The sequence below is a fragment of the Bos javanicus genome, chromosome 10 (genome assembly GCF_032452875.1).
Source record: "Bos javanicus breed banteng chromosome 10, ARS-OSU_banteng_1.0, whole genome shotgun sequence".
NCBI classification, from domain to species: Eukaryota; Metazoa; Chordata; class Mammalia; order Artiodactyla; family Bovidae; genus Bos; species Bos javanicus.
This window is the reverse complement of record NC_083877.1, coordinates 101,770,879-101,792,874: the sequence shown is the minus strand read 5'-3', so window position 1 is coordinate 101,792,874 and position 21,996 is coordinate 101,770,879. Positions and strand designations below refer to the sequence as shown.

Below are 21,996 nucleotides of genomic sequence, written 5' to 3'. Positions count from 1 at the left end.
GTCTGTGCACCTTTTATCCAGGGTGTCCCGAAAGCAAAAAGAAGAGTTTTGAGGTGATTGATTGGCAGCCAAAGTGACAAATGTCCTCTCCTTTGAGGACCTCAACTGGGTGCTTCCCGAGCTCCCTGGCGGCCCTGAGACTGTGTGTTTATGAGGGCTGGTATTTCCCTGGTGCACCTGGAATGGAGCTCTGTACCAGTTAAGCTTCTGTGAGTGTTTCTCACTGAGGATGATGAGTGCGTTAGCCTTTGCCTCAGAAGAAAACAAGGATGCACGCTTATTTATAGCATCTGGCTTTTTGGTTCAGAACAGACTGTTTCAGCTATGAGCTCCTTTTGTTTATCAGGGAGACAGTTGGTATTTATTGTTCCTCTTAGCAAAGGAGGAAGAAAGGCACTCAAACACTTGACTGTTTCTGTATATACATTTAAGCACTTAGGGGCTGTGTTGCAGCGAACCAGTTGAGCAGAGCTGTTGGAACACACCTCCTCTCTGACCATCGTCCTCCCCCTCCTCCGCACACACTGACTCCTTTGCCTCATTCCGTCAGTGCGATCATCATTCCAATCCCCCATCCCCCTTCCCTAAATCAGTTTCCGGATTCTGTTGACTTTTCACTTTTTCTCCGTAACCCCTGGCCTCCCCGTGTTTCTCCGGCCGTACCACCCCACACCTGGGCCGAGTGTGCCCCCAGCACCCCATCCTGCCTGCTCGACCTTCTCAGCGAGCTGCCTTCCTCTCGTTTCCCCTCCTGCGCTTCCTAAAGGCACAGTCGTGCCTGCCTGTTGCTCGTCCATGTAGCGGAGCAGGTAAGAGGGCTCTGGGGCTCTGCCGTTCGGGGTCTGTGTTAGTGAGAGGTGAATCCGGAAGTAGCTAACAAGCTGATAGTGCCTTAACCGAGTGCGGGTTAATTTCTCCCGCACGGCAGGAGGTCTGCAGCGTCCCGAGGCGCCCAGGCCGGCCTCTCTCTGCTCAGGCATCCCGGAGAGGCACGTCTGCCCTCACGGCTCTCGCTTCCTGGCCGCCCCCCTCCAGTGTGGAGTCTGTGTCCCGGGCCGAGGGCAAAGTGTGTGCCGGCTGAGCGCTCCTCCCTTTAACTCCTGCCGACATCCTGGTGCAGGATGGAGTCACGTGGCCAGCCCTGAGCTTTGCGTTGTGTGTCTCCGGGGTGGTCATACGAGGGGGCAGTGTCCTTCTCACATCCTGTATCGGTGTCATCACCTGTCGTTGTGTTAGTCGCTTGGGTGTGTCCAACTCTTGTGACCCCGTAGACTGTAACCCACCAGGCTCCTCTGTCCATGGGATTCCTCAGACGAGAATACAGGGGTGGGTTGCCACTCCCTTCTCCAGGGAATCTTCCTGACCCAGAATCGAACCCAGGTCTCCTGCATCGTAAGTGGATTCTTTACCGCTGAGCCACTGGGGTTTCCCTGATAAAGTCCTGTGGACAGAGGAGCCTGTTGGGCTGCAGTCCGTGGGTCATGGTGAGTCAGACGCTGAGCATGCCCCCTCCTCGTCTCCGTTCCTCCTGAGCACCACCTGCCTTCTCCTGCCCCGAGCCGTGAGGGGCTTCCCTGCAGAGAAGTGGCCACAGCCTCCGAGGGCACTCTCTGCTGCCGTGGGCACTGTGGCCACAGCCTCCGAGGGCGCTCTCTGCTGCCGTGGGCACCGTGGCCACAGGCTGCCATGGGTGCTCTCTGCTGCTGTGGGCGCCATGGCTACAGCCTCCGAGGGCGCTCTCTGCCCCCTCAGGGTGCTGCTGCTCTGTTCGTTCTGGAAGCTCCTAGCTCCATTCCTTTTCGTTCCTCCCAGCAACCGCTCATTCCATCTTTAGAGAGAAAACGGGCTGATCCACGTCTCTGGGTCTAAGGGCCGCTCCTCTGCATCCTGCAGAACCTGCCTCCTTGCGGGAAGGCCTCGCCCCGGGGTCTGTTGTTCTGGGGGCCTGGGCCTCTGGCTTATCTCGTTTCTTCTCTGCCTACTTGCTCCTTTCAGGTTGCCTCTGCATTCTCCCTTAATTGTAAAGTGTCCTTCCCTCTAATGAACACACACATGCGCGTGTGCATGCGTGCACACACACACACAGGCCTTCTGTGCCATATGTTTGCTCCTCGGTATGCAGGCCAGACACTTTGGGATCCCCTCACCCCCCCATCTCACCAGCCCCCTGCTCCTTCCTTGAGTGGTCCTTCCTTGCTGATGCCAACTGAGGCCACATTCCTTAGCTCTGCGCTTGGCTCTGAAGGCCCCAGCCCCCTGTCCACCTAGGGCTGGCCTTCCCACCCTGGTGTGCACCCTCCCCGTCCGCGATCTCCCCGAAGTTCTGGTGTGGCCGGGCCACTCTGTGCGGAAACCAGAGGCTCCTCCTGGGTGGCCTGGGTGGCCTGGATCTGTAACTCTGCCCCCGGAGAGAGGATCCAGGGAAGCCAGGAACTCTGCCCTGGGTACTTTCTCAGAGTGCAGCTGGGCTGGGCTGAGGTGGGAGGGCGAGGATGTGGCGTTAACACAGGGCTGGACTTTGAGAGCACAGAGGCGGGGGAGCAAGGCTGGGTGGGGAGGGAGGGGGCAGTCAGAGGAGGCACGGCCTGTGGGTGCTCAGCGCTGCAGCCCCAGCCACACCTGCCTCCAGTCCCAGAGACCTTGGCGGGTCACCCTGGGCCGCCTGCCCCCGGCACGCAGAAGCGTGCGCTCCTGCCTCCGTGTCTGTGCGCCCGGCCTCTTCCGGGAGTGGCGGTGGTGTAGTTGCTCAGTCGTGTCCAACTCTTGTGACCCCGTGGACTGTAGCCCACCAGGCTCCTCTGTCCATGGGGTTCTCTAGGCAAGAATACTGGAGTGGGTTGCCATTTCCTTCTCCAGGGCATCTTCCCAACCCAGGGATCGAACCCAGGTCTCCCGCATTGCAGGCGGATTCTTTACTGACTGAGCCACCAGGATGCCCTGAAGTACCAGTTCCAAATCCCAGCTGTGTGTTTTCCCTTCTCATCCGTGAAAGCCCAGCTCAAGTGCATTCTTCCAGGATGCCATTCCTGTTCCCCAAGACCACCTTCGCAGGGCTTTCCGTTTCCTCCTCTTGGGAGCCTGTCAGTCAGGACCTTGCGTTTGAGCAGTGTACTGTACCTTCCACCTTCCCAGGGCTTTCCGTTTCCTCCTCTTGGGAGCCCTGTCAGTCAGGACCTTGCGTTTGAGCAGTGTACTGTGCCTTCCTCTTTCCCTGTACCACACGAAAAGCTCCTTGGAATCAAGGGTTGTGTTGTACAAATAGATGAATGTCACATGCGTTATCCTAAATGGAAACAACCACACTCAAAAAGCTACATACTGTGTGATTTCATTTCTACGACATTTCTTGCAAAGGAAAAGTCATAAGGACAAATGTAGTTTCCAGTCTTGAAGTGGCAGGGGGTGCGGTTGGGGGGTGCTGAGGCAGTACCAGGACAGTTTCTCTGCAAAAGAACACAGGAGAATTTGGGGGGCGGGGGTGGCAGATTGGACTGCACTTCATTTAGTCTGTATTGGTGGTTGCGTTGTTATATACATTTTTCCAAACTCTCAGAACTATGCACTAAGATGCATAACATGGACTGTAAATAAAACATGCTGAGACTGAACCAGAAAAGGCTGTGTCAGCCAGCTGCAGACCATCCCGGCCTCTGGCACGTGTGTGGCGGCCAGGGGCCCGTGGGGGTGCTCACTGCGGGAGGGTGCGCTCAGTGCTCCTGGAGGCCGATCTGGCGGGACCTGCCTCCGTGTGCCAGACACACGCTCGCACCTGTCCAGCCGCGATGCTGGCGCTCACACCCGTCTGTCTGCCTTCTTTCCGAACCAGTGCTTAGAAAGAGCCATGAAGTTTGCCTTCGAGGAGTTCCATCTCTGGTACCAGTTTGCTCTGTCGCTCATGGCTGCTGGAAAGGTGAGTCTCCCCCTGCAACATGTGGTCCTCCGCGTCCATGGTTAACTTGACTTTCATGGGATGAGGTGGTGCCCGGCAGACATCTGCACAAATTCTCTGAAACTCTCCTTGGTCATTCAGAAATGAATGGTCACATTTAATTATGTGGGGCCCAACATAGAGACATCACTGAGAAGAAAAATTTTGAAATTCTTCGTTTTTTCTAGTTGTTGTAACTTTATTAAGATATGGCTTAAACTGAGGTTGGTTTTTCACACCGACCCCTTTCACTTGTCTAAGAGTGTCAGCTGTTCCTGGAGGGGCACATCTATTAATTATCTTTAGCAAGAGATGGTACGAGGCTGTGTGTGGTTGAAAGTGAGGACTGTGGAGAGGGGCCTGGCGCTGCGCTCTCCCACATGCCCCACGGCGGGTCCCTCGGTGTCCACCCCACAGACATGTGGTACCAGCTTCACAGACTTGTCATCAGGTAGTGAGATGACACTCACAATGTGCTTAAAATAGTCCCTGCATGAACACACTCAATAACGACAGTGGCCACTGTTTTTCTGGTTAATTTGGGCCCTTTAGTAAACAGTCAAGTCTGAGACACAAGATTTTTTGGGGGCAAGTGGAGACAGATGTTTTGTATGGTACACTTTAAATTGGGCTTCCTTGGTGGCTCAGATGGTAAAGAATATGCCTGCAGTGCAGGAGACCTGGGTTTGATCCCTGGGTCGGGAAGATCTCTTGGAGAAGGGAATGGCAACCACTCCAGTATTCTTGCCTGGAGAATCCCATGGACGGAGGAGCCTGGTGGGCCACAGTCCATGGGGTCGCAAAGAGTCGGACACGACTGAGTGACTAACACACACACACACACACGTTTTAAGCTGGGTAGTTTATTCTTTGTAATACTGTAAATCTCCGCTGTCTTTTCTTTTCCTTACTTTTACAGCAACTACACAAGTAGGGAATAAAGCGAGGGCAACAATTCCAGGGAGGCATTTTCACTTGCTTTGACAGTTTACTCCCCAGTCCCCCAAAAGTTCCAACCCTGGTTACCACCATCCCCAGACCCCTGCTCGGTTGGGCCCAAGTTGGAAAACCTCATTCAGAGGGTGTCCTCATCAGAAACCCCTCTGGGAAGACTTCAGTATTTGGTTCTGGTCAGAAACGCTGAGTCTCACAGAGACACTCTCCTTTCGCCAAGTCTGCGCGTGCCGTGAAGGTGCTGAAGGAGTGCATTCGCCTGAAGCCGGACGACGCCACCATCCCGCTGCTGGCCGCCAAGCTGTGCGTGGGCTCCCTGCACTGGGTGAGTGCCCCTGAGGCCTTCTCCTTCATCTGGGTGGAGAGGAGACAGTAGCAATTCATCGTCTGCACACAAGCAAGGCTGCTCGAGCCCGGGCTCCTGGCCTGGGCCACTGGCCTTCTCAGGCCTCAGCTCCCACCCCAGGGACTTCAGGGAATCAGTAAAGCTCCAGGTGTTTCTTTTTCATGGGAATGTGCTTCAAAGGTAGAAATGGTGAGATAGAACTGGAACGCATACTCAGATGCATCCTGTACGCAAGTCATACAGGACCGGAAAGGGCTGGTCCCTTAGCGGTTCCCTCTTAGCCTGAGCTCTTCTGTAAAGCCAAGAGTCACCCTCCGCCTTAGCTCATGTGTAAACCCAGCCTCCTTCACCCCTCTGCTTGCACAGAGGCTTTCCTCTCAAACGTTCTTGTTCAGGTTAGAATTTGGGAAGAGCCCGATCTGTAACAGTTGCTATTCGGTCCCTAAGTCGTGTCCGGCTCTTTGTGGCCCCGCAGACTGCAGCACACCTGGTCTCCCTGTCCTTCACTGTCTCCCAGAATTTGCTCACGTCCATTGATTCGGTGTACTTCCTCAGAAATACACCATTTGAGCAGACGCTAGAAAACTCAGACTATTGCTGAGATGGTATATAGATGATTGTCACATACAGTGGAGTCTTAACGTCTTTCTTTAACTTCATGTTAAGGTTAGTGATAAGAAGTTGCTCGAAAGACTGAGGCTCTTGGCTAAGGTTTTTTAGTATGGTCCTTGTTGCTTGTTTTTTTTCTGTTTATTCTCACCCAGCGGAGGGGGAATCGGAGGTGGGGGGAGGCAGGAAATGTGGAAGAAAAAAGGCATTTTGAAAGAGCAGGTTCTCACCTGAAACGCAGCTGTGAAGGTGTCGTGTGGCCCATGCAGGTTTCAGCAGCTTGGCGTGGCAAGCGAGGGGGCAAGCAGGCAGATTCTGAGGGGGGCCAGGGCCGGGGACCAAACCTTTGCACTTTGAACGTGCCAGCTTCCAGCTGTGACTCTGCCACACAGCTTCCAGCGATGGCACTGGTCATCTCCATGACACCTTGTATAAACCTCTTTTTCAAGATGAGAATAGCAAGTCATTTCTGTGTTTTTTTAGTATTTTTATTATTAAAATTTCCAAATACCACAGAAGGAAAGAGTATAATCAGCCATCACCCATGTGCTGTCCCCCAGCTTCAATAATATTAATACTTACCATGCTCCAGAGGAACAAACCTTGCTACTTGTGTCTCTAATGAGCTGTGCGGAAGGCCGCCTTGCTGTGGGCGTGGCTGTGGCTGCACTCCTTTCCCACTGGAAGCTGCTGGTGTGAGACCCACGTCCTATGCGTTGTACGGGTTTGGCCAAAAAGTTCGTTCGGGTTCCTGGCCTGTGTTCAGAGGCCTGAACGAACTTTCTGGCCAACTCAATAAAATAAATAGTGGAGTTCTGACATTTTTAACAGCTTATAGGAGAGAAAACCCAAGCCTAAAGGACTCTTTGTATCATGCTAAACAGGAAAGACTCAAGCACAAAACATTTCAAGAACTTTGTTCTTTACAAATCACACACATAGACGTGTGGAACTCCCGAGTGCCCAGCACAGCCTCGTCACAGAGCCAGCTGGGGAAGAGCAGAGACGGAAGAGCCCCACAGAGTGCGAAAGGGGCCTTGGGAAAGAGGCAGAAGAGCAATACGGGGAAGTTTAAAGGAAAAAGGCCAGGTGGGGGTCCTGAGGCCTGTTTGAGAGGCTCAAATTAAGAGAACGCAGTCTCCAGAGTGGCCCTGGAAGGCTGGGGCCTTATTTTAACAGTGACTCGTCAGAAATCACCTTTGGCAGCGGACGCTTTTGGGAACTCTCAGTAGAAATTCTGCAGGTTGTTGTTTTTAACTGATCTGGTTTTTCAGTTGGAAGAAGCTGAGAAGTTTGCCAAAACGGTGGTTGATGCGGGAGAGAAAACGTCAGAGTTCAAGGCCAAAGGCTACCTGGCCCTGGGGCTGACCTACAGTCTGCAGGCCACTGACGGTGAGTGGGGCCACTCACGGGGGCTGGCGGCACTGCCGCTCCCCCAAGTGTCCAGAGGGCACGGGGTGGGCCCCCCTGTCCCGGGGTCCCTGCCCCCGGCGTCCTCTTTGCTCAGACAGGGCAGAGACGGGGAGCGGGTGACAATGGCCCTGGGCCTGGGCGCCCAGGCCCCTCTTCACAGGGGCGTGTGCTGGTGGAGCCTTGCTGGAAGATGTGGGGGGTCTGCCCAGAGCTGTGCGATGAGAGATGACTCAACCCACCTGGCCTGACCCAGCTGTGCCCCAGCCCCAGCCCGAGCCCGCCCCATGTGAAGGGATGTTGGTCTTAGACACAAGAACACAGGAGTGTTCGGGGCTCACCTCCCCCAGAAAGCCCACCTTGGGTTCTCAGGGCCCGCCCCCTGCGTTTGCACATCTTAGTTCACAGGCGTGTGTGTAGTCCAGGGGTGCACAGTACACGCAGTGACTCTGCACATTCTGGATGTATTTACTGCTTCCGTAGATGTGTTCTTGGCTAAAAACAAATCTTAAGTGTGTTTTTTGCACTTAATGAGGTTTTCAATTCAATGTTTACAGAAAGGGTCAATTGATAAATTGTTTTTATGATCTCTTTCTATTATTTCTTGAACGTTTTGCTGTGAAATGTAACACAGATACCCCCCCCCAAAATCTCAAAAATTATCTAACTCAATAAATTAGTATAACGGAAAATATTCTTACAGTCACCACCCTGCTCAGGAGATAGAACTTTGCCAGCCACCTGGGAGCCCTTCATGTGTCCCCAGCAATTACAACCCCTTAAGAGAAAACACTACCCTAGCACTCATTTCCTTTTTCTTCCTTCATAATATTGCTAGAGTTTATTTCACATGTTACCCCAAATCTTTCTTTCCTCTGCTCTAAAATAGAAATTTTGCATATCCATTGATTTTCAGTAATGGATTTTTTGCTAATTTTTCATATACATTTGATATACTGGCAATACCCAAAACATCTTTTAACTATAGCAGACTTTCAGTGAAGTGAAATTTAATACCTTGTATTTATCCATGTAAATTCTTGGTTTGGTCTGTACCCCTAATTAGCCCTGTAACTTTGGGTGAGTCGCATGGCCCTGTTGGGTTCATCTGTGTCTGTGGTTCCCCTGGTTCACCCCTCTGCTTCCCTCTAGCTCACTTACTATTGTTCTGAGTTAGCCATAGGTTTCAGCTACATCCAGTTCTGGCAGCCCTCCGCCATCCTCAGAGCAGTGTCAGGATGGGCTCTGCCTTGTTGGATTTGTTAGATAAGGGCCATCTCCAGAGGCAACCATAAGCAGGATCCTCTAGGACTTTTTCTGTTGTTGCAGCAAGAAGTATCTTTTTAGTTTCTACCAGATTCTGAGGTGCCGTTTCTCATGTGCTGTATACCGGGGAAGGGTTGAGCTGATTTAGTCTCACTGTTGAGCTTGCCTGGTCTGTCTCTGGGGTTCACATCAAGATATCAGAGGTCCTGGTCATTGCCCATGTGAATTAAACTTGTCTTTCATGGCCTTAGGCTGGTGTCCTTGGTTCTTGGTGCCAGAAGGCTCTCTGAAGACTGTTTAATCCACCCACTGGTGCTTGAATCTCTCCTAGTCCATTTTGGCAGAATCGTGCTTCACCTGGGGATTACACGCCTGCCCTTGAGAATGTTTTTCTGTCTGGAATTCCCAGCTGGTCTTTTGAAGATGGGCCCCTTTTCCTGGGGGTGCCAAGATTGACCAGCCACCGCCCATTCTCCCCTTGGCATGGTTGCACAGTTATGCCCAAGCGTAAGGACCTCAGGTTGACCTAGCCTTTGTCTGCTAGCCTCTATAGCACCGGGGCAGGCTGGGCAGGTAGGCACCCAGAATCTGTGGCTCTTAATCCAGTCAAATGTGTGGTTTTGTGATGTTTGGTATTTGTTGAAAACTCCCTGATCTCCATGTCGCTGACTAACTGAACCCTTTCCTTAGCTTCTCTGCGAGGGATGCAGGAGGTCCTTCAGAGAAAGGCGCTTCTTGCGTTTCAGAGGTGAGTGGGAGTTCCTCTCTTCACTCGGCTGTACACAATGACACCAGAGTGTGGTGAGTATAAAAAGAAGAGATATTTATAAGGATTATGTAAACAGTGTTCCACCCCTGGAAGTCTTTCCTCTTGAGCACTGAACATACAGCATAAAACTTGCTGCATCACTTGTTGCCATGTAGATCCGCATTCTTCATCTGTTTATTAATCTGGGCACATTTTCATTCCTAATCGAGTTATTTCAGCTCCAAGAGAGGTACTTTTTATGTCCACGGAGATGATTCCTTTTATTAAAGACATTTTTCATCATCTAGAAAAAGGATCATTCTTTGCTTGCTTTTTTCTTTTTTAACATGTCAAGCTGCAGATTTTTATATTAGGAAATGAAAAAAGCCAGATATTAGGACAGTCTCTGAAATACTACCTAAGACAGTCAGGCCAGCAGGCCCAGGGCTCTCTATCCCTGCCGTGTTCTGTAACACCTTACAGTCACCTCCATTGCCGTGCCTTTCACGAAATTAGAGAAGGCCTTATGTTAGACGATGCTTGTATGTCCCAGGGCTCGTTCACACCCTTCACTTGAGCCTTGGCCCACATCAGTAAGTAGACAAGACAAGGTGTGTGTTCATTGCAGGTGAGGGTCTGAGATGCAGGGATGAAGAGCCAGAGCCCTGTGGCTGTGAAAGTCGAGAAGGTCAAGGTCTCTGATGCTGACCAGCTTCTCTGGTATCCGCTACACCACTGCAGCTGTGGCTAAGTCATGTTTGACTCTTTGCAACCCTGTGGACTGTAGCCTGCCAGGCTCCTCTGCCCATGGGATTCTCCAGGCAAGAATACTGGAGTGGGTTGTCATGCCCTCCTTCAGGGGATCTACCCAACCCAGGAACTGAACCCAGGTCTCTTACATCTCCTGCATTGGCAGGCGGGTTCTTTACCACCAGTGCCATGTGGGAAGCCCCCTGTACCATGGTGCCCTGATCTGATTCTTACTGGAGGTATAATGAATCACTGAGAGTATAGCACCGTGACGTCCAATGTAGAATTAGTATTGACCCTGTCGCCTTAAATATCTGTGTTACCCTGATTTCTTGTTGTTATGTTAGAAGCTCAGTTACCTACCCTGAAGTTCTAGGAGGATCTCTCAGTTCAGTTCAGTCGCTCAGTCATCTCTGACTTTTTGTGACCCCGTGAATCACAGCACGCCAGGCCTCCCTGTCCATCACCAACTCCCAGAGTCTATTCAAACTCATGTCCATTGAGTTGGTGATACCATCCAGCCATCTCATCCTCTGTCGTCCCCTTCTCCTCCTGCCCCCAATCCCTCCCAGCATCAGAGTCTTTTCCAATGAGTCAACTCTTTGCATGAGGTGGTCAAAGTATTGGAGTTTCAGCTTCAGCATCAGTCCTTCCAATGAACACCCAGGACTGATCTCCTTTAGGATGGACTGGTTGGACCACCTTGCAGTCCAAGGGACTCTCAAGAGTCTTCTCCAACACCACAGTTCAAAAGCATCAATTCTTCAGCGCTCAGCATTCTTCACAGTCCAACTCTCACATCCATACATGACCACTGGAAAAACCATAGCCTTGACTAGATGGACCTTTGTTGGCAAAGTAATGTCTCTGCTTTTGAATATGCTGTCTTGGTTGGTCATAACTTTTCTTCCAAAGAGTAAGCGTCTTTTAGTTTCATGGCTGCAATCACCATCTGCAGTGATTTTGGAGCCCCCCAAAAAACACTGTTTCCACTGTTTCCCCATCTATTTCCCATGAAATGATGGGACCGGATGCCATGATCTTCGTTTTCTGAATGCTGAGCTTGAAGCCAACTTTTTCACTCTCCTCTTTCACTTTCATCAAGAGGCTTTTTAGTTCCTCTTCACTTTCTGCCATAAGGGTAGTGTCATCTGCATATCTGAGGTTATTGATATTTCTCCCAGCAATCTTGATTCCAGCTTGTGCTTCATCCAGCCCAGCATTTCTCATGATGTACTCTGCATATAAGTTAAATAAGCATGGTGACAATATATAGCCTTGACGTACTCCTTTTCCTATTTGGAACCAGTCTGTTGTTCCATGTCCAGTTCTAACTGTTGCTTCCTGACCTGCATATAGGTTTCTCAAGAGGCAGGTCAGGTGGTCTGGTATTCCCATCTCTGGAAGTTTTCCACAGTTTATTGTGATCCACATAGTCAAAGGCTTTGGCATAGTCAATAAAGCAGAAATAGATGTTTTTCTGGAACTCTCTTGCTTTTTCGATGATCCACCGGATGTTGGCAATTTGATCTCTGGTTCCTCTGCCTTTTCTAAAACCAGCTTGAACATCTGGAAGTTCATGGTTCACGTATTGCTGAAGCCTGGCTTGAAGAATTTTGAGCATTACTTTACTAGAGTGTGAGATGAGTGCAATTGTGCGGTAGTTTGAGCATTCTTTTGGTCCCTGATAATTGTTGATGGATCTCTGTTCTTAGAACCAGGGTTGCTGCAGGTCCGTCACCATGGACGTGCTCCTTTTTTAAGGAGATCATTACCGCTGGGTTCAGTTAGTCTGAGATGCTTTCATCTCTTTCCTTTCCCTTTCTTAGCAGGCTCACCATAGCTCCTTCACATTGCCAGTCCCAGACTGGTTAATGACAGAAAGTACCAACTGACAGCTGCAAACAGACCTCCTGTCTCTGTGCGAAGTTTCTGTTGATGCTCTTCAGCACCGAGTGTGGAAAGCATTTCCATTTCAAATGATTTGGAGTTTTAAATTTTCCAGTCCTAGTTTATAAAACCCACACATGGATGCCTAAGAAAGTGGTCATTACATCTGTTTCACTTTTCTTAAACCAGCTCATCTTATTGGCTCTCTAAAAACAGCCATGGTGGTGGTCTGCCTTGAGCCACAGAACTCATAACTTCATGTTATATAACAGCTGTTCCCTTGGCCTGAATTTCTTTTTGTTCCTCTTTTTCTTAGTTTCTAATTCAAAGGGATTTTTAAAATATTAGTTCGTATGGGAATAAAGAGGAATAAAATCCTACTAACCCATGTGATTATATTGGGGAAGGCTAACCTAAATTTGTATTTATGTGTATTTAAGTATATTTTCCAAAGGAATCAAAATATTTTGTTTCAAGTACACATTAACTAGGACTTTCCTAGTGTTACAGTACATGTCACAAAAATCTATAAGGAAACGATTTTAAGTACACCAGAAGGACTTGTATTCTTATATGTAAATGGATATTTAAAAATCATTTGGGTGAAAATTTTTTTTACCATATATTTTAAGTCTTCCCACAATTCTGTTAATACAACTGTTTGGTAATTTTTGGTTAAAAAGAAAATGATGTAACTCAAAAAGTGGTGAGGCTGCAGAGCTAACGTGAAAATTAACTCCGTTATGACCGGAGTCTGAATTCAGAAAGGTTTGCTCCCTCTTGGATTCAGAAAGGTGATTTTTGAAGACATCCCAGTTACGTAATTGCACCAAAATATTGAGACCTTCAGCTGTTCATATGCTTATAAGTTCAGCCTAAGAGGTTGAACCAACTCATTGTCCTATACAAAAGTGTAGTGAAGAAAAACAGTGTTGTTTGCAGAGCTTGCTAAGAAGATGAATTGATCTGAGTGGCAGCTTCTGGGGGCTCTCATTGGGGCTAGGGCCTGGCATCACAGTAGGTACTGCATATGTGGATGGATGGATGGATGGATGGATGGCTGAGTGAACGGCTGGCTGGCTGAGTGGCTGCATGAATGGATGAGTGAGTGAGTGGATGGATGGATGGGTGGATGGATGGATGGCTGAGTGAACTGCTGGCTGGCTGAGTAGATGGATGGATGAATGAATGACTGGATGGATGGATGGATGGGTGGATGAATAGATGTGGCCTCAGTGGGCCAGTAGTTTAACAGTTGCTCTGTTCCTGTGGGAGAAGCATGGAATTAATGAATATGGAGGCGCTTTGACAAGGGAAGCACTTCGTGAGCTTCCCTGTGATGACACTTTTAGGAATTTGAATTTCTCTTAGCAGCTTCACCAGGTACTCACCGCGTGGGAATGGGGTTTAGAGGGCTGCTCTCTTCTCACGTACAGAGTCCAGCAGGCTTGCGGTTTTCAAGATCACTAACGCCCTTCCTCTCGCCTGCACTGCTTGATGATTTCTGTCGAGCAGGTTTTCTGTGGGCGTACAGATACGGTGTCACAGGCAGCCTCGCTGCCGAAGTTGTCCTGCACAACTGAAGAGAGGTTTTTAGAGTCTACCTGAGATGAACACCATGAACTTTTCTAGTTTTCTTGGGCAGCTCCGTGTTTCCTCTTTTCTTTCATAGGCTGAAGTGATCAGATGATCTCTTTAACCAAGTTATGGAAATAAGCTGTTTTAAAATGTGTGTGTTTAAGTTTTAACTCATTAGAAATTTGGTGACTGGATATTCATTATTAGCTGCATTGACAGTTCTTCAGATGTTGTCCTAATGCACCCCAGTGATGCCAAGATGTCTAGCACATCTCTTTCTTGGTGCTGTGGATTAATAGTTAATAATTGTTTGAAGATGCTAAGTAGGACCCTTGGTCAGAACCATTCTTATCTATACCCTGAGTTCTCCAGACCACTGCCAGCTTTCTACTTGGTTGGTGTTGGGTAGAGGCAACCATGATTTAATTTAACTTCATTTGTAAAAAATCTAAACCGTGCTGAGAAAATTATAGCTCTGTGGAATTCTTTTTGAGGGTTGTAGGAAGCTGGTTTTATTAATTGTGAAAGAAGATGAGATAAAATAAATAATGCTAACTAATTCAAAGTTTCTTCATAATTCATTTTGTATTCATTTTCCCTGAATAATTGGGAGAGACAAAAACCATGACATTCCAATCTTACTTTTTATGAACACCAAAGAAAAAAATTCTTTGATGTACAAATTCGTGGAAAACCAATGCCTGTCAAGTAATAAAAACTGGGGCATTCTGAGTAGGCCTCCGCTAGAAATTAGACATCTCCAAGGGCAACAAAGGCAGGTCTTCAGCCTCAGCTTCTCAGACTGAAGTGGGAGAGGTCCTCCAGCTGTGTTTTGAGGCAAGCTTATTTCCCAGGGATAGGAGTTTTGCTCTTAAGATTGTAAAAGGGACAGAGGATCCCACCTCAACCCCCTAGTTCCCCCGAGTCCCACACACGAGCTACAACATTTGCCCAAATCAGTTCAGTTCAGTTGCTCAGTTGTGTTCAACTCTCTGCAACCTCATGGACTGTAGCAAGCCAGGCCTCCCTGTTCATCACCAACTCCCGGAGCTTGCTCAAACTCACGTGCATCAAGTCGGTGATGCCTCCAACCATCTCATCCTCTGTCGTCCCCTTCTCCTCCTGCCTTCAGTCTTTCCCAGCATCAGGGTCTTTGCCCAAATAATGCCCCAGTTTGTTGAACTTCACATATTTTCTGGGTTGCAAACACTCAGAAGACTTTTTCCCCACAGCAGACAGACAGCCCCGTTAAAAAGGCCTCATTACTGTAGAAATCCATCCTCGGTGTGTTTGCCACAGTTGATGCCATGGTGATTTGGCATTCTTTCTCATCTTGAATTTGCTGTTAGAAGATCCTCCCTTAATCACAGAATGTTGACGGAAGAGCCTGAAGTTTTGTTCACTGTCTGGGCCTCCCCGTTTGTAACTAGTCTGCTCCACAGTGCCTCTTAAAGAAAGTAAAAGTTTGTTTTTCTCTTCCCACCAGACTGTTAAACACAGAATCATGTCTCATCTATAGCCACATTTTGATTGCTTATAAAATACAGTAGACTTCCACATGAAAGCAAGGATGGCATGCTTGCCATCAAGTAAGAGGCTAGGATAGCCTCTTCCTGTTGGTGCCAGAAGCCACCTGATAGACTAAGTCTAGTGTCTGAGCACGGAGTCTTACATGTCACAGCTGCGTGTCCTTAGAAAACTACATGGGACTTAGTAGAACCTTCAAAAGACTGAATGAATATCCTCCATTTCTCCCTGCAGTTCATCAAAAAACCAAAACCTCATTTTATAAGCAAAGCCAGGCCTTTGATTGCCATATAGTTTCTCTGAAATCCAGGAATTTGGATGAAGTAGCATCAAGGCCAAGCCAAAACTTAACCACAGCAGCCGTTGGCCTGCCAGGAGTGCTCACGCCTCCCAGGGTGACACGTGGGCGCCCAGCCCGAGGGAGGCGCCTGCCGGGGGATCAGACCGTGGCCTGCGATTCTCCACCTCAGGCTCCTTCTCGAAGCCAGGCTCATCGGCTGCCATTGCTGATGCGAGACAAAACCCAGAAACGTGTCATCCCACGTGTGCATTCCATTAGCTAGTGGACAGAGAAGAGTTTAAATGAAACAAAAACTTTAAGTTGTAGTTAGACTTTATTGTACTAAGGCTATTCGTATTTAAAAATACTGTAAAACTTTTAGCAACACGTATGACTGGTTTAAAAGTTAAAGCTGATTCAGTTCAGTTCAGTCTCTCAGTCGTGTCCGACTCTTTGCAACCCCATGAATCGTAGCACGCCAGGCCTCCCTGTCCATCACCAACTCTCGGAGTTCACTCAGACTCACGTCCATCGAGTCAGTGATGCCATCCAGCCATCTCATCCTGTCCTCCCCTTCTCCTCCTGCCCCCAATCCCTCCCAGCATCAGAGTCTTTTCCAATGAGTCAACTCTTCACATGAGGTGGCCAAAGTATTAGAGTTTCAGCTTTAGCATCATTCCTTCCAAAGAAATCCCAGGACTGATCTCCTTTAGAATGGACTGGTTGGATCTCCTTGCAGTCCAAGGGACTCTCAAGAGTCTTCTCCAACACCACAGTTCAAAGGCATCAATTCTTGGCGCTCCGCTTTCTTCACAGTCCAACTCTCACATCCATACATGACCACAGGAAAAACCATAGCCTTGACTAGATGGACCTTTGTTGGCAAAGTAATGTCTCTGTTTTTCAATATGCTATCTAGGTTGGTCATAACTTTCCTTCCAAGGAGTAAGTGTCTTTTAATTTCATGGCTGCAGTCACCATCTGCAGTGATTTTGGAGCCCCCAAAAATAAAGTCTGACACTGTTTCCACTGTTTCCCATCTATTTCCCATGAAGTGATGGGACCAGATGCTATGATCTTAGTTTTCTGAATGTTGAGCTTGAAGCCAACTTTTTCACTCTCCTTTTTCACTTTCATCAAGAGGCTTTTTAGTTCCTCTTCACTTTCTGCCATAAGGGTGGTGTCATCTGCATATCTGAGGTTATTGATATTTCTCCCGGCAATCTTGATTCCAGCTTGTGCTTCTTCCAGCCCAGCATTTCTCATGATGTACTCTGCATAGAGGTTAAATAAGCAGCGTGACAATATACAGCCTTGACGTACTCCTTTTCCTATTTGGAACCAGTCTGTTGTTAGGCTGATTAAAAAGTAATAATTCCCAAATAAGGAAAGAGTGCAGAAAGAAACCGGGATCAGGCAGGAAAAATAGAAAGCACCCCAAAAAGGAAATACTTAAAACCAAATATATGAATCAGTATAATAACTATAAGTGACTGTGTTATAGAGCTAGACAAAGACAGTAACACTGGATCTATAAGCAATTTAACCTGTTTGCAAGAGAGGTCACTGAACTGTAAGAACATAGCAAGTGTGAAGTAAAGAGGCCACAAGAGATAGGCCATGCAAACACGAACCGAAACGCGTCTGCAGTGTCATGTCAGTGCCATACCAGCTAGGGTTTTAGTCACAAGAACTTACTGGAGACAGACTAAGATGCTATCTTGTATAAAAAGAAAACGTTGAGTCCATAAGGGCTATCAAATACTTTGATTTGTATGCACCTAGCAACATAGACGGTTGTTAAATATGGGGCCTTGGTATAAGTAAAAGGACCAATGGGAACCCTTGATGGGACAGGGCACCCAGTGGCCTCTGGCTCTAACCGCTGCCCACGCTCTTGCAGGGCCCACAGCCTGTCACCCACGGACCACCAGGCCGCCTTCTACCTGGCCCTGCAGCTCGCCATCTCCAGACAGGTCAGTCCCGCCGGCCCCGCGCCCGGCGCCCACTCCCGTCTCAGCGCGGCCTGGGGGGTACCGTCTGCATTCGGCCCCCTGGGGCTGCCCTGAAACCTCTCTCCGGGACGCTGAGTTCTCGCATAGGCCCCAGGGTTTCGTCCGCTGGAGCAGCAGCTGTGCAGACACAAGGCAGGCCGGGCCCTGCTTTTGGAGATCACACCCGCAATCTGGAGGGCTCCCCGGGTCGGGTGGGGACGGGGCAGCACTTGGTGACCCCAGGGGTCGCCAGGGAGCCCCCGTCGCTCGCTCACAGAGCCCGGGGCTGAGCTGCGCGGCAGGGACTCCGTCACCGGAGGGGCCCGGACGTCGGCCGGAGGATGCCGGTGGTGTGCGCAGAGGAGACCCGTCCCTTTCAAACACGGAGGACGGTGAACAGTGATGCACAGGGGCTCCCAGAAACGAGCCCCCGCGGTGCCCGCCTGGCCTCAGAGACTCGCTCCACTGGTCTCCACCTTCCCGGCGGCAGCTTCCTGATGCTGCCTTTACCGCCCTCCCCCGCTGCGGCCCCCTCCCAGCGGTCCTGGGGACTCTGGCCCGGTGCCCACCGGCCTACCAGTGAGAGACGCTGGTGGTGACCCCAGCACATTCCCGAGCGCCCGCTGGAGGGTGACTCAAGGGTCAGCTCCCCAGACACGCCCTTCCACAGGCCAGGCTGTGCCCACGCATCTGACCTCCTGGAGCCTGGCAAAGGGTGCTAGGCGGCTCCCGTTAGGGGCCGGGGACCGTGGGAACCAAGAGACCCCGTCCGTGTCCAGGTCCTGCCGCCTGGCCTCACGCGGCTCACCGCTGGCCTGACCACGCGCTGCTGCAGCGAGAGCTGTGGGCTGGTGACCCACCGCCCACCTCCCTCGGTGCCAGGACCTCCTCCCGCCTCCTCCGTGAAGCCCCTTCACACGGCTCCCTACTCCGCTCCTCCCTCCTGCCCTGTGCTCCTGTTCGCTGTCTTTCTCTCTAGACTTCAGGTTCCCCAAGGGCAGGAACCCCCATCTGTCACCATCACTGCTTTGCCCTGGCAGCTGGCGCACTGTCTGGCACGTGGTCAGTTCAGTTCAGTCACTCAGTCCTATCCAACTCTGCGACCCCATGAATCGCAGCATGCCAGGCCTCCCTGTCCATCACCAACTCCTGGAGTCCACTCAAACTCATGTTGTCCATCGAGTTGGTGATGCCATCCAGCCATCTCATCTTCTGTCCTCCCCTTCTCCTCCTGCCCCCAATCCCTCCCAGCATCAGAGTCTTTTCCAATGAGTCAACTCTTCACATGAGGTGGACAAAGTATTGGAGTTTCAGCTTCAGCATCAGTCCTTCCAATGAACACCCAGGACTGATCTCCTTCAGAATGGACTGGTTGGATCTCCTTGCAGTCCAAGGGACTCTCAAGAGTCTTCTCCAACACCACAGTTCAAAGGCATCAATTCTTGGCGCTCCGCTTTCTTCACAGTCCAACTCTCACATCCATACATGACCACTGGAAAAACCATAGCCTTGACTAGACGGACCTTTGTTGGCAAAGTCATGTCTCTGCTTTTCAATATGCTATCTAGGTTGGTCATAACTTTTCTTCCAAGGAGTAAGTGTCTTTTAATTTCATGGCTGCAATCACCATCTGCAGTGATTTTGGAGCCCCAAAAAATGAAGTCTGACATTGTTTCCACTGTTTCCCCATCTATTTCCCATGAAGTGATGGGACCAGATGCTATGATCTTAGCTTTCTGAATGTTGAGCTTTAGGCCAACTTTTTCATTCTCCTCTTTCACTTTCATCAAGAGGCTTTTTAGTTCCTCTTCACTTTCTGCCATAAGGGTGGTGTCATCTGCATATGTGAGGTTATTGATATTTCTCCCGGCAATCTTGATTCCAGCTTGTGCTTCATCCAGCCCAGCATTTCTCATGATGTACTCTGCATAGAAGTTAAATAAGCATGTGGTAGGCACTCACTAATACTGGGTGAATGAAGGAACCAACCTGGAATTCCTTCAGGTCAATCTAGCCTCTGAGAGCACCACTTTGAACCCTGTATCCATTTTTTCTTGATTGGGTTGGACCTCCCCAGACATCGCGAGTATACCTGCCTTTTTGACTCTCTCTAGATACCAGGTTGAGTGCTGTCTGCGCAGTAGGCTGTCCCCAGGGAGGGGAGGAGTTGCTGGAGCTCTGTGGGTGCCTCGGGGGCCTCCGGAGGCCCCCAGCAGGACTCTGTGCCATGTGCCTGCCCCCCAGGCAGGCAGGGCGATGGGGAGGGGCCCTCGTCCTTAGTGAAAGCAAAATGAAAGTGAAAGCTGCTCAGTCGTGTCTGACTCTTTGTGACCCTGTGGACTGTACAGTCCCTGGAATTCTCCAGGTTGGAATACTGGAGTGGGTAGCCTTTCCCTTCTCCAGGGGATGTTCCCAACCCAGGGATCGAGCCCAGGTCTCCTGCATTGCAGGCGGATTCTTTACCAGCTGAGCCACCAGGGAAGCCCCAGAATACTGGAGTGGGTAGCCTTTCCCTTCTCCAGCAGATCTTCCCGACCCAGGAATCTAACTGGGGTCTCCTGCACTGCAGGCGGATTCTTTACCAGCTGAGCCACAAGGAAGCCCCCTTGTCCTTAGAGCCGTTGCTATCTGACCCGGAGGAGGTTGCGGGGGAGGAACTGGATGTAGAGCCACTCTGGTCTCCGCACGCGGCTGGGGGACTCGCCCGAGGCACGTCTCCTCTCTGGACTGCAGACCCGCCCCTCACCCCCGTGAGACGATAGGTGCCCGCTGTGATAGCTGGGATTCTAGGGCTCAGAAGCAGAACGCCTCTCTAAACCAGCATTTTTACCTTATATTCATCCAAAAGGGAACTTCAGAGAGGAAAACAAATAGACGTAGGGACAGACGAAAGTCACGGCTCCCTGCTAAGGAGCGTGGTCACGGGGGCTGGGAGGAAGCAGGAGAGCAGAGGGGTCCAGCCTGGGCCGGGGTCGGAGGGGGCAGGCAGGCGGCATCCTCGGCCGCGCGCTAAGAAGGCCTGTCTTGAGCCTGCTCTGAAATCCGGCCCCAGGCCCCGCTCTCCACTGCCGCTGCTGTGCTCAGTCGTGTCTGACTCTGTGACCCCGTAGACTGCAGCCCGCCAGGCTCCTCCATCCATGGGATTCTCCAGACAAGAACACTGGAGTGGGTTGCCATTTCCTCCTCCAGGGGATCTTCCCCACCCAGGGATCGAACCCAGGTCTCCTGCCTGGCAGGTGAATACTATCAAACCTGTATGGAAACTCTGGTGTTCAAATATCCGTTATGTATGCATTTAATCAACGCTTGTATTGGGTGATTTTGAAGAAAGTCTTGACAGCTGTCAGATTTTAAAGGTTAAAGTTGTATCTGGTCCTACTTACACTTGGATACACCTGCTTTGTGCGTGGCCTCGCAGTTTGTTTCTTGTGTGGTGTTATTTTGGATTGTAGTTTGGAAAGGTGTGAGCGTTTTGTTTGCTTGGGTTTCTCCTTGATGTCTAATAGAGATCCAGGACAAAGGAACTTGAGAAGAATCACAGGTGTCTGATCGTTTGGAAAGCTCTGTTTAAAGTTTTGAAACTTACTAAGTACTTTCATTTCAGCGCTACTTGAAAAAATATGGGAACTGTTCAGCTAAGGCAGTTTAAAAACTTTTGGCAATTTGTTATGTCTCCATTTAGAGTGAAATTATCTTGGGCATAATCAAAAGTAAACCAGTTGTGTGGGAAAAGAGAGAAACTGTTTATTTAGGAAGCGACAGAAGATCTGGGACTGGCAGTTATCCTGAGAAACAGAGTCTCTTGTATCACTTTATTAGTCATGCCGTCACTTGAAGGGGGCCTCTGTCTTCGTGTTTGTGGTTAATATCCTGGGGCGGCCATAAATATGGCTTAAAATCTGAATGTGACACATCGTGAAACAACTCCTGACATTTACAGAGGATCAGAGGTGTCCCTGGGGGCTCAGATGATTAGAATCCTCCTGCAGTGTGTGAGACCTGGGTTCAATCCCTGGGTTGGGAAGATCCCCTGGAGGAGGGCATGGCAACCAGTTCCAGTCTTCCTGCCTGGAGAATCCCATGGACGGAGGAGCCTGGCGGCTACAGTCCACGGGGTCGCAAAGAGTCGGACACAACTGAGCAACTAATACTATGACTTTCAGATACTGAAATGGTGGCTGGGTGTGTGCATGTGTCTGAGAATTCTTCTGGGTTTTATTTTAAACCAGATCCCAGAGGCTCTGGGGTATGTCCGCCAAGCTCTTCAACTTCAAGGCGACGATGCCAACTCCCTGCACCTCCTCGCCCTCCTGCTCTCAGCGCAGAAGCATTACCATGATGCTCTGAATATCATCGACATGGCCCTGAGCGAATATCCAGAAAATTTCATGTAAGTGATCCCGGACTTACTTATTTTTCCTTATACAGAAGGTGTGAAATTTATCTCTTCAATCTATCCAAGTCCTTCATGAACATCCTGGTGGTAAATAGTACAAAATCCTCTTTACTCTTATTTTTTTATGATATTTAGAAACAGTCTCTCAAATCAACCTGAGTTGAAATACTTTATCCTTTTTTTCCAGTGTGTACCCTTGAGGTATACAAGATGATTTGAAATTCATTATGGATGAACTGTTTCATTTTAACAGTTATGCATTTTTAAATGAACATTAGAAAAAATACAGCCGCATATCAAAGTGTGATTTCATAGAAACG

The 21,996-nt window shown here is 49.6% G+C and overlaps 1 protein-coding gene across 7 annotated transcripts in view; it reads left to right on the top strand.

Moving 5' to 3' along the window:
• TTC7B (tetratricopeptide repeat domain 7B) overlaps positions 1 to 21,996 on the top strand; it is a 277,951-nt gene that overhangs the window by 175,590 nt on the left and 80,365 nt on the right. For all 7 annotated transcript variants that reach the window (XM_061429699.1, XM_061429701.1, XM_061429698.1 and 4 more), the window contains 6 exons: positions 3,827 to 3,910; positions 5,103 to 5,207; positions 7,112 to 7,229; positions 9,204 to 9,261; positions 17,190 to 17,262; positions 21,510 to 21,670. In XM_061429699.1, coding sequence (XP_061285683.1) covers positions 3,827 to 3,910; positions 5,103 to 5,207; positions 7,112 to 7,229; positions 9,204 to 9,261; positions 17,190 to 17,262; positions 21,510 to 21,670 — 599 coding nt within the window. The remainder of the gene's footprint in view (positions 1 to 3,826; positions 3,911 to 5,102; positions 5,208 to 7,111; positions 7,230 to 9,203; positions 9,262 to 17,189; positions 17,263 to 21,509; positions 21,671 to 21,996) is intronic.